Here is a 12,462-nt window from a genome sequence, read left to right as displayed (position 1 = left end):
AACGCATTGAATGAGAAGGTGTGTCCAAACTTTTGGCCTGTACTGTATGTCGTTACTTCCCACCACTGACAGTTTCATAGTTATTAGGGGTCTGTTACCCACAACTCAACTTTCAAAAGCTAAGGGTTTTTTCTGATGTTGGATGGTGTTGAATAGATTAATATTCATATTCACCAACTTCAATGTTGCCTCTCAACATTCTCTCCAGTGAGGCTATGAACTAGTCACCCAACTATATGGCTACAAATACCACAGATATTTATTATTTTTAGATTTTTTTCCTTTTATTTCTATGACTATGACAGGGCGAAATCCAAGCATGTCAGCATCTGCATGCCATACTGGGTTTGTTTGTTTTCTAATGCACAATACCATTTCAGCAGAGAAAGGGAAAACCACAAAATCACAAAGGCCCTCCAGAGCTGTACTGGAGAATATTACTAACATGCGTTATAATGGAGCCAGAGGTTCCATACAAACAATAGTGTTAGCCAAGAACACAGTGTTCTCTATATGGACTTCAGTAGGAGGGGCAAATCTGATGTAAATCCTGGGATTTGATTCCAGCACTGCTCCACACAACTTTTACAGAGTTGTTTCAGTTTGTTTCACTTGGACAGATTCTTTGTTGGAGCACTGTTAAAGATCTGCACGTTTACAGTGCAAATATTCTCGATGCTTGAGAGAATGATCTTCAGGAATCCTGCAGCTTCAGCGAGTGAAATGCCTCGATGCTTGAGATTGACACTGAGCAGAGCAGACACTCTGTAGTATTATTCCCCTTCACACAATCACATGAAGTACAGCCAGGCAATAAGTCATCTTTTAAAAAACAGTGATAAGTATTTTACATCCATCTCGAAGGTATTTTGAGGGTTTCATTTCAAGTGCATCATCTATTTATTGGTCACGTTTTGGGGTGCTTTGCTTGAGACTCTATTGGTTGATACTTTGTTGATGCAAGCTATGCCACACACAATACATACAGAAAAACACAAAGAAAATCACTTTCACAGAAAAAAAGATTTAAGATTACCTGATAAAAGAAGGAGTTTCTGAAGGCGTTGTTGAAATAGTTGTTGTTTGGGAGACTAGCTGCTATCTGAAGTGAAATGGCTGGAGTCTGTTGAAAAAGAGAACAACAACCCAATCGTTTGTTATTTTGATATTCTTACTGAGGCTCAGTCCACAGTAAAAATGGAAAAAAATATGCATGCAATGAATGAATAAATACATGTGTGACAGGAAACAGCATCAAGAAAACACAATATGAAGAATAAAAGTGAAATAAAGATGAGATATTATGGACGCAATCAGCCTGAATTCTTAAGGAAGGTCAGTGTAAAGCCCCTGAGCCCTCACACCAAAAGCCAAGTCACCTTTGGTCTTTAACTGGGATACAGAGATAGAAGGTTTCCTGCCTGAGTACTTCAGGCCACACTAAGGCTCATAAGAAATTAAAATTTTAAAAATAGCTCAGGGCCAGACTACTCACAGCCTCAAAATTAAAGAGTAAAAGCAGTTTAAAAATGAATAGGCAACTAGGTTGAAAGTAAGAGTGAAACTGCAGCACTAACCAGTTTTAGATTATGCAATGTGTGTATCAGGTACAGTCCGTGCTGGTAGACCAGGAACTCTCTGGGGTTAAGCACCGACAGGTCCAAAGGGATCAGCTCTCCCTCACATTCCCACTGAGCATCGAGGACGTCTATGAAACTCTTGCCTCTGTCTGGACAAAATATTTGGCAAAAGAGTGTTTCAAGTAGAAGCAAAGCGTTACTGTCACCTTTTTATGCCCACCTGAGTTTGCAGCTTAACTGTTTTCTTTCAACAAATGACCTGTAAACGGTTACTCTGCAAGACAGAGTGACGAAACATAAAAGGTAAGATTCGGAGGTTTTTAAACATACAAACACAAATCTTTAAAATCTCGTTTTGTGAGAGCTTAGAGATTTCTGGGTTTGATATGCTTTCAGATTTTTCTGGTTGTTGGCCTGGTCCAAAAATCACACATCTGCTTAAGAACTGATAAATGCTTGGAAGTAATATCTTTACTTGGCACACATTGGCACTGAAGTAAACATAAAGTTCAACTGAATGGCCTAGTTTCACATGTGTTGATTATAAACCAAAATATTGGACACATTAAAATTTGATGATGATCCTGATGATGACCAAGATGAATAGTCGGGGGATCATCAAAGATATTACAATTAATCCTGTGGGAACATGAATGTTTGTATCAAATTTTATCAAAAACTTGAAAATCCATTGAAAACTTTGCAAGACATTTCACTTAAAACCACAAAAGTGAACTATATAGTGGTGTTAGAGTAAAAATCAAGTGATCACCAAAGTCAAAAGGATTCATCGTCTAAGGGCCTGCACAAATTTGGAAAAAACTTTTGTTCATTGTATACACATATGAGGAGGCAGGTGCATGATGTTTGGCTTAGATTCTTTCTCATGAGTAGGTTTGTGTGGACATTGTAGTGGTTGTATTTGAGTGGGAGACTGTTGATGCAGAGATGCAAGTTAGCTCTGTGGGCCGGATGTTGGTTAAAGTGGAGGGTTTTACCTTCGTCATTTCTCAGCACAGAAAATAATGTGCTAGAAATTCTGTGACCACATTCCCTCACCTGCTGTTGTGTCCCCTCCTCTGCAGGGTTTCCAAACCACCAACAACAACTCTGAGTTTCTCAGTATAGTGTTGTATAGACTCACACTTTTCCATTTACTCCCCTACTGACAGTTTCTGAACTGATGGAAAAACTCTTTTGTTGATGAAGAGAATGTTAACAGCCATAAACTTGAGGGGGGGATAATATGAAAAGAATGAAAAAAGAAAGAAAGAGAGAAAGAAAAGAAAGACAGAAAAACATACCTACAATGTAATTATAATGCAATCTCTGGTTGAGCCCTAAGGACAAAGAGGTGCCAGGGTGGATCTTGTCAGGAGCTCTTTTCCCTTTCTCCTCTTCCTCAATGTCTTTACTCTCGCCTTTAAGGTCGCAACCAGACCCGTAGAAGGTGGCTGGCCTGTTGCAGGTCAGATCCCCTCTAGAGCAGCCCTTGCCCCCTACAGGAGGAGTCTGTTCAACAGGGTCTGGGGAGCAGCTTTCTGGAGAGGGGCATAGTGGGGATCAGGTCCTCTGACTACAAGCCATCCCAAACTAGTCCCCATTTACCGGGGCCTAGTCTAAGGTGGTCCCATCTTTCAGATAATAAAGAGATCACGAATAGTGTGTTGTTGAGTGTGGAGGTTCAGTAGAGGTTAATGGTATGTCTGTGTATGGCCTAAACATAAAAATGCCATCATGAGAGGAGAGATGAGAAGAATGAAGGTGAAAGAAGGTCTCATGGCAAACCATCCAATATTGGTTGAGATATTTCAGTCTGGGCCAAAGTGGTGGACAGACAGATGTACACTGCGATCCCTAGAGTCATGCCACCACTAGGTCTAATAAAAACACACTATTTCTTTGGAGTTACACCAAGATCTATTTTTACTACATCGTGTAACAGCGCCTCAGTAAAACAGAGCTGAATAAATTAAACCCTGGGTCCCTGAAGCCAAACAAGCTAATAAAAGCCTGAACACTTGATGTTCAGAAAATGACTACCATCTGGGCTTCATCAATGCTCTGGAGAGTGTAAAAATAAGACAGGTTAAACAAACATGCAGGCAGTGCCCTTTTCACAAGTGCACCATAATAGGCCTATAATGGGACCCTTATTTAGTATGCATGAATATATATATAAAAAATACTTTCAGAAAGATCAAGCCTGTATTCCAGTTTTCTCCAGGTGGGTTTGATTTAGGGAGAAAGTATCTCTCATGTTTGCGTTATGCTTGATTGTGTCAAAAGCTGCTCAAAAGATGTACATCAATGCTTATCCCAAGAGGTCTTATCGAAGGCTTTACAGCCTGCATAAGAGAAAAAGGCCAGATATTAGGCCCAGTGGACCACAAACACAGAACAAGCAAAACCCAGAAAACAAAAAAAGAAGAACAACAGCAAGCCCATGCTACCACTGAAGGTCCAGAAGAAGAGAAAGAGGACCAAAACTGGTCATTGATTGTCAGTGATCATATTATAACAAAATAAATGTTTAATCAACTGAAGTTTGATGAAAGTCAAACTATTAATGATCTTATAAAGAAATGATTATAAATAAGTACTATCATGATTATAAAGTTTACTACGAGCAAATGTGCTATGACCTTACGACATGTGTGTGTGTGTGAAATGAGTGAAAGCGGAAATGGAAGGACTGAGGGAAAGTACAAAGACTTTCATGTAGCCACAGATAGTCGTTGAAAATGGGAAGTGCCTGAATAAGCACAGATTAGTTCATGACTGAGATTGCATAGGAGCTTGACCTAATGTGCTCAACTTTCGGGAAAGGGGACGGCTTTATCATGTAACACTTGTTTGCAGCTGCGAAGATCACCCCATCTGTAGCTCCCCCGGCTTGACTCATGCATAACTATGAAAGCATGATAATAATGAAATAAAACTGATAATAAAGAAATAACACTTGGAGTATTTGTCGACCTATCAAAGGCATTTGATACTGTCAATCATGACATTTTATTCCAGAAACTTTCTCTCTATGGTTTATGCAGTTCAAATCTGTCATGGTTCAAAAGCTATTTGTCTGATAGAATGCAGTTTGTTTCTTGGAACAATACCTCATCTGATTATAAGTCGATTTCTTGTGGTGTCCCCCAAAGATCGATTTTGGGCCCGTTACTGTTTCTTATCTATGTAAATGATCTATACATGACATCATCAAAAGCATCTTTTATTCTCTTTGCAGATGACTCCACTATTTTTTATCTGGTAAGAATGGACCCACATTAATATCAGAAATGAACACTGAATTGTGCAAAGTTGACACCTGGGTCAAAGCAAACAAATTGTCACTTAATATAAAGAAAAGCTCAGTTATTTACCCCTAGAAATCAACATGTAATAAACACTCTTCCTAATGTTCATATTGACAATAACATCTTGGAAAGGGTCATTGTAACTAAACTTCTAGGTATTCTTATTGATGAAAATCTCACTTGGAAAAGTCATATTACATTCATTTCAAACAAGATTGCAAAAAATATCAGAAGAATACGTCATTTACTGTCTAGAAAAATCCTGATCAATTTATATTATACTATGATTTATCCTTTCATTTCATACTGTAATATTATGTAGGCAAGTACTTTCAAGAGCAACCTCAACTGTATCCATACCTTACAAAAACAATTTATCAAAATGGCAACATTTTCCAACAGATTCACTAGATCCACCCCATTACTTCAGTCCCTGTGCATTCTTCCCATCTTTGCTGTAAATATTTTTCAGATATGTATTTTTGTTTATCAATCCATCCACAAGTTACTTCCAATGTGTTTTCATTCTGTATTTCAGTTCAATTCCCAAATTCATTCACTTCACTTCAACACAAGGTCACAAAGCCAAGCCCTGTTCTTTTTTCCCAAACCTAACCACATGCGTTAGTTGCTGGAGGGAAAAAAAACAAACAAAAAAAAACGTCAATTTGCATTGTTGTACTGACGTAGTGTGTTTATTTCTGTAGCCTATGTAAATGGTAAATTTCCTGTGAAAATGGATGTGTAGTTTGAAAGAGGACAATGCATGAAACAGGCAGAACTTGACACGGCATCCCAGAATGTCAACATCTAACACACCCAGGGTCCCTTTTACGTCGTATCTGCACGTGGAAAGTCCACTAAGGGTGCTAGTGAGAAGGCAGTGAGACAGGCTTTAGGAAGAAGACAGTTAATAGCTGGATGAATCACCTTTGCACCAGTCTATTTGATTAGAAACTTGCTGTGTATGTGAACAGGCAGGCTAATCTCATCCACTTTAATGTGAAGGCTGGTCTGGACTCTTGTACAGGAGTGCCAGGGTAACAATTGTGTATGAATAATTGATGATTATGCTGGCTACAGGTGTTGCATGTGTGCTGTGCGCACACATAAATGTGACTTTCTGTATACAGTTGGTGCCTGTAGGCCCATTACTCGGTGAAAAACCCTAACTGTATCCAACCTACCAGCAAGCTCTCCTCTAAGAAGCCCTGCCCCACAGGCCCAACCCTTTAGCTGCAGCTCCATCCTCTTCAGCAGCTGGAAGAGAGGCGAGAGTTCCAGCAGCTTGGCCCATTCCTCTTCTGGGGAATCAAAGCAACATGGATGGACAATGTTAATGTGTCACACCACATGTTACACATTTAAACTATGTATTATTTTACATCATGATGTCACCTGGAATCGTGGGGACTGTGATACCGTGTGTCGGCTGAGCAGACTCTTTCATCGGCTGGCTCTCTGTTAGGAAATCAAGATTAAAATGATTGATTATTTAATTATTGATTATTAATTCTTTGAGAAGGTTAGCATAGTTTAACACAATTACCATAAAAGAGGAAAACCATAGCCTGACTCTTTCCAACAACAAAAGTCACCTACCAGCATATCTAAAGCATGCAAATCAAGACAATATACAGCAGTGTTTTTGCAGGTTTTAAATTTTTTTTTTAAGAAAACTGTTTGTTCACATTATTGTTTTAAATACAACCCCAGCTGCCATATCCCTCGGGACTCCACCATCATTTCCTTCATACTTCATACTTCCAATAACCCCTCCAGTCAAACTTCCTTCCAACATCTCCCACCCATGAGACCTTGCATGCAAGGAAGTGAGCGGCAAAACAAAGAGCACAACATGAGCAGAGGACACGAAATGAAATGAAATGAATAAATGAGTTAAGGAAAAAAAATGGCAGCGTAGGGAGCCTTTTAAGGAAAATCTAATTTTCTCATGCTTGACGCAATGCAGGACCTCCACAATGCATCTACTATTGCTGCGAGGGAAAACATGTTTCCATTTCGGGAGGATAAGGCATCTGGCTATCAGTGTAGTGAAAGCGATGACCCTATGCATGGCTACAGGAAGGCTGTCCTCCTGCCAGTTCTAAATATAGCTGTCGGGTGGTAAGGGTCCAGAGGTATATGGATTACGGTTTGATAAGTTTGGAATATATCTGTTCAACTCTCAGTTAACTCAAGGCAGGACCAAAGCACATGAATAAGATTGGCAGGTAACTGTTTAAATCTGTAACAGACATCGCTTCTGTTGTGAAACATATTGGCCAATGTAGCATTTGTGTAATGAATTCTGTGAAGAATCCTGCATTGCAGAACACCATGTGTTACCCAAATAGAAGAGGAATTAACCAAATGATTCTCCTCAACTTTTACCTGCCTTGTGCCCCATCTCAAAAAAAACGTGTTGCTTAGACCTAAGTAGTTGAAGTTCAGCTTTGTTTGTCAATAATAAGTCAAATTCCATATGAAGCTGCAACCATTTTTTATAGAGACTGGAGACTGGGCTGCTATGCAATCTAAAAAGTTCCTCTGTAGCCCTGGCTTTCTCAGTTTCCCTCATAAGAAAGCATTATGAAGTAGTTTGCCCTCATAAGTATGCTTTGAGAGCCTCCCAAAGGCCCCGAGAGATGTCAGGGGTATCATTAACTTTGAAAGATAAAAGATATCTGTCTTGCAAGAAACTGATTTAATGCTTCGTTAGCTCACATACCTGTGCTGAACTGCCAATGTCTGAAGGGTTTACCATATTGTCTAAAGTCTACATCGACAGAATTAGAGGCATCGTCAGAGATGAGGTGACCCCAGACAATAGTCTACTATCCAGAAGAGAGACATCAGTTTATGAATATGTATGATGAACATAGGAAAAGAAAGATTTAGTGGAGGGAAATTTGAAGCTAAGGATCAAACGAGGTCAATGTGATGTGAGTATTTATGGTCTTTGATAGTGAGAAAGGTTTTTTGGAAGATTTGTCTAAATTGTCATTTTCGATCAGATTAGAATCTTTTCAGCAATACGTAGTGGACTGTTTCTCAAGCAGGTGAGGTGACTCTCCACAGTTTCCACTGGTTTGAGTGCTTCTGGGTTTTGTTACCTCTGATCAGATTTGGACGAGCTATTCTCCCCTGTCAGTCCCAGATTTGAGAGTGATATCTATCTTCTCATCTCACTGTCAGCCATGTTCCCTCAGATCAGTACCTCCACCAGTAAGGTAATGTCTCACCCCTATTTGACTGTCTACCTGTTATCAATATTGTTAAGCACAGTATCTCAAGTAGACAGATTTTATATGGGTAACCCTAACACCTGGCTCTAACCCCTAAACCCTAACTTTAATTCAGTTATGGAAGTGCTGTCTCTGATGCTGGGCATAGGGCATAATTTGGATGATAAAAAATGAGGTGGTTAGGGAACAGTAGGGAGTTACCTGAGCCTGGCAGAAAACTTGCAACAGGTATATAAACAACACTGAAGTAGAGCACAGCACAGGTCAACACGGGTCAAAGGGGTTTTACAGTCAGTAGGCTACTGCTGTATAATTCGTGCTCTGTCTCACCCTGGGAGTGAATGCCAGAGGATGTGGTGTGTCTTTGTGAGGTGTGTGTCGGTGCCGAACTGGCCTGCAAATCAGCGTCCTGGGGTTGAGCCAAATTGGCAGGCTCCCTCAAAGACTGGGTGGAGATTCCTTTAGAAACATAAACAATCACAGACCTTGGAAACCACTGCAAGCCAGAAATCAAGCCAAGATGGTCAAAGTATCTTGTCAAGCAGATGTGAGGCTTTGTTGTGCAACTTTAGTTCTCTATAGACTTCAGACATGTTTTATTAAGACAACACACTTTATGTTAGAGTGCTAGTTTTGATAGAAACATATAGTATTGATGTTCTTCCTCACTGTAAAACCCACCTGAGGGGTTTTTGTACCTGCCATAAACCATAAATATAAGGTCTTACACTTGTCAAATTCATAATCACCCGATTCCTCACTGTTCTCTTACTTCCTTCTACACTATCTCTCATCTCCAGAGACATTAAAAAAAACAGAACAACACAATGGAGCTATTGATTTCTTACTCCAGCACACATCGACAGGGTTCACTTTAATGACGCAGTGGCTGTTTTTCATCTCGCTGCTCTATCCTGTTGCATTTTGACAATGAGTATGCCTAACAATATTTCCTCGCATTCTCCCCTCGTACACTCCGTCCACACACATATACCAAAATGTTATCACAGAGCAGCTTGAGAAGCACTTACCTTTCACCACAGGCACAGAGGCTGTCCAGACTCTGGAGGCTATCTCCAGCCCATATGCCTGCTTTGTGGACAAACCTGAAACATGTCAGAAATCATTCTTAAAGGATAAACGTGCCAATAGTCTTTATTTTTCTTATTGTCAATATGACGTGATGTGACTTCAGCCAGAGGCCCTGACATGAGACATGTGAGGGGAAGTGATTGCTCCCAGAACAATTCCTGTTATCTGAATAACAGGAAACAGTAGCTCAAGTGATGGTAAATATCTACAGTGCCTACAATGATTGTTTGTCAGACGCTGTAAATTGTCATGACGCACCAATTCCTTGGCTTGTGCTTGAGATTAAAACCTCAAATGTGGAACTCTATGTTTGAGCCTCTCTTATTTTAAGAATCCCATGAAAAGAGCTGACTTGTTCCTGCAGTACCAACAAGTATTGTCTGTTTAGTCAAAGTCTGATATACGGTGGTTAATTACTCTGCGCCAAAGAGCTCCTTTGATTTTTTAAAACTATTAAAAACACATAAACAAGCCCCACTGGGTGACATAAGTCTTTACTACAGTAAACATGGGTGCTGTAGTTTGTTAAGAGTCAGTCCCACACCCACTATCCCGCTGTTGTAAATACTCACTGAAGCACTAAATGTGTATTAATACACAGCTGAAAATAGTCCCCAACAAATGTATCATTTGATCCTGTTTAATGTGATCTTTGAATCCTTTATAAAAATTAAAGTATTTTGAAAAACCATTGGGCTTGGTTTGGTCTTTTCATGGGAATTGTTGGCAATAAGAAAAATATAGACTAACACCAGCCTTATCCTTTGGCTACCATAGCAAAATGTGTGCAAAAGCACGAGGAAGGTTTGGTTGCAGCATAGCACTTTCAGAGATTGTGTATCAAAACACTTCACTTCCTCGGATCCATGACACAGAGTGAAGCAGAAAATTAGTCTGACCTCCAAAGAATGCCATTATTCAACAAGAATGTGTGCTTTCTCCAGAACTGCATGTACTAAATATCGAAATGTTTGCCTCTAGTTACATATTAGCACCCCCATCATGTAGTAAATATAGTACTCCTATCTGATACTGATTGGGTACCAGAAATGTGCTGATTGCAGGTGTTGGGGGAGAAGCTGGCAGGCTGTTTGTCTTCCAGGAGTTGGTTCAGTCTCTCTAGCAGAGGCAAAGCCATCTGCTGGAGCGAACCTACGACCTCCGCAGAAGGTCTGTGTCCACAGCACTGGAGCAGACCATATTCCTTGTACCAAAAGTTCCCACACAGTACTGCCTAGATAAACAAGAAGAGGGAGGTGGCTCAGAGTAACACAGCAAAGATAATCAAAACAAACATTTCTCAACTTCTTGATAACTCTCAGTGATTATATAATTGGGCCCAATTGGCTTTGATTGTTCATCCCAGGTTTAGATAAACAGAGTGAATGGTGTAAAAAGTCACACATACAATTCCCTGCATTACATATTTAAGTTTGTTTATATTCAGTGTTATTTATGTGGTGTGTCTGTGTGTGTTTTGACCTGAGTAGTGTCGGCATGGAGCTGCGAAAGGTGTCTGACAAAGTGCAGTGCGTTAAGAGCAGCCTCCAACTCTGTCTGTCTGGAACAACACTGCTCCCACAACTCTCTCTGTCTCAGCTCTCTGTCCTGGAGGAGGAATAAACACAGGCTTGTCTGAGAAGAAGCATGAAGTCTTATTTACATTTAGATGACAGTGTTACAGAGTGCATCTCATAGCACCGGGCTGGCGTCAAAGTTCAATTACCGGACTCTTTAGAGCTCCCTATAGTATTATGAGTCACATGCAATTGGCACTGGTGACATGAGAGGGAGCTGAACATCTGACCAAAGTGTATCAGTCATCAATTAAGCTACAGGGCCAAAAAAAAAACAAACCAGGAATGGATTACTCTAACCAGAGCATGGAGGGTTGTGGCCCAGTCTCCTCCATGTGTTGTCCATTTTTCTTTGTCTTGTTGCAGCTGCTCCATACAAACGTCCACCTTATCAAGGCCCGACACGAGCTCTGAGTGCCAGACACACTGCTGATCCCACTCCTGCTCGTCACCTAAACACACAGACAGCAATGCACAGAGCCAACCCAAATAAAATACTGAACATTCAAATTATGTTAATTACTACACAACTGAAGGGTGCGATATGAGACGCTGGCATGAAGTGTCTCTCTTTTGGCAAGTGATGAATATAACCGCAGTGCGGGTCATGAGTGTAATTTCCCTCATGCTCTTCATTCTGCCAGCTTGCCAGACAATTTACCCTGTGTGAGTATGTGTAATACATGCGGAGGCAAGATCAGAGCCAAGTGGGAGCGCTGAGCTGCTCTCCTCTGCGCCTCGGTCTGTGCTGAATCCTGCAGCTCCACGGCTGCTTCCTTCAGCTGTCTCCCTGACCACTGGACCTGCAGTAGAGTACACACCTATTCTTGGAATATGAAAAGTAGAGGCACATATTTGCATACTGAAATATGGGAAACACACATGCACACACTCACACAGCGATATAGTGACTTTGCAGTTTGCCCTAAACCGATGCATAAACTTGCAGTTCACAGCAGGATATGAAAAGCTTCTCTAGAATTACTTTCTAACGCTGTTTGCCCCAGCATTCATACATCCCTTTATTCATTTCCAAATGTTCAAAAGGCTGATCCACTTTGAATTCCCCCTCCTATACTCAGAGGCCAGGCTATAGATGATATGTACAACCAAAACAGGAAACTCCCCTCCACTGACCTGATAAGAGTTTGCTTCTGTGCCTCTAAAGAGACACTGGAATAGAGCTGAGTCCAGGTCAGAGACAATATCTTCCTCCCGCTGCCTCTGTTGCTGCCAGTAAGTGTTTCGCACACACACTTCTCTCTGTAGCGCCTCTACCTGCCAGCAACAAAAGGAAGTGCATCAGGTGTACAGATTCAATATAAATGAATTCAGTGTGCTGCAAAATAAAATGTTTAAACAAGTAAAGACTTGAATAAGTTTGATCAAGTTTGCAAACTTGAATAATCAGGTAGAAAGTTGCATGGCTTTTGTTCTCTGCGGTCACACACTTCTCTCAGTTACTTCCCCACCTGCACACTATCAGTTTGGTCTGCCATTGTTAGCCAGTAGGAAGCTGTTACAGGTACAATGGTTTTCCTGGACACATCCAGCCTGGCTCCAACCACTGTGGCCAACACACCTGTCACTGGGTCAACAGTCTGTGATCCATAACGGACGGCCACCAGGCCTGTGAAGTGCAACAGCATAG

The 12,462-nt window shown here is 40.8% G+C and overlaps 1 protein-coding gene across 1 annotated transcript in view; it reads right to left on the bottom strand.

The window, feature by feature from the left end:
* The window catches only part of LOC117260235 (uncharacterized), a 39,597-nt gene that overhangs the window by 8,128 nt on the left and 19,007 nt on the right, over window positions 1–12,462 (bottom strand). Inside the window, exons 20-31 of the mRNA XM_033632177.2 lie at window positions 12,284–12,441; window positions 11,949–12,089; window positions 11,473–11,614; window positions 11,112–11,263; window positions 10,717–10,842; window positions 10,279–10,468; window positions 9,174–9,248; window positions 8,473–8,601; window positions 6,293–6,355; window positions 6,082–6,198; window positions 1,578–1,729; window positions 1,037–1,123 (exon numbers count right to left, since the gene is read on the bottom strand). Coding sequence (XP_033488068.2) covers window positions 1,037–1,123; window positions 1,578–1,729; window positions 6,082–6,198; window positions 6,293–6,355; window positions 8,473–8,601; window positions 9,174–9,248; window positions 10,279–10,468; window positions 10,717–10,842; window positions 11,112–11,263; window positions 11,473–11,614; window positions 11,949–12,089; window positions 12,284–12,441 — 1,532 coding nt within the window. The remainder of the gene's footprint in view (window positions 1–1,036; window positions 1,124–1,577; window positions 1,730–6,081; window positions 6,199–6,292; window positions 6,356–8,472; window positions 8,602–9,173; window positions 9,249–10,278; window positions 10,469–10,716; window positions 10,843–11,111; window positions 11,264–11,472; window positions 11,615–11,948; window positions 12,090–12,283; window positions 12,442–12,462) is intronic.

Source organism: Epinephelus lanceolatus, chromosome 4 (genome assembly GCF_041903045.1).
Source record: "Epinephelus lanceolatus isolate andai-2023 chromosome 4, ASM4190304v1, whole genome shotgun sequence".
Classification (NCBI taxonomy): Eukaryota; Metazoa; Chordata; class Actinopteri; order Perciformes; family Serranidae; genus Epinephelus; species Epinephelus lanceolatus.
This window is presented reverse-complemented; position numbering and strand designations above follow the sequence as displayed.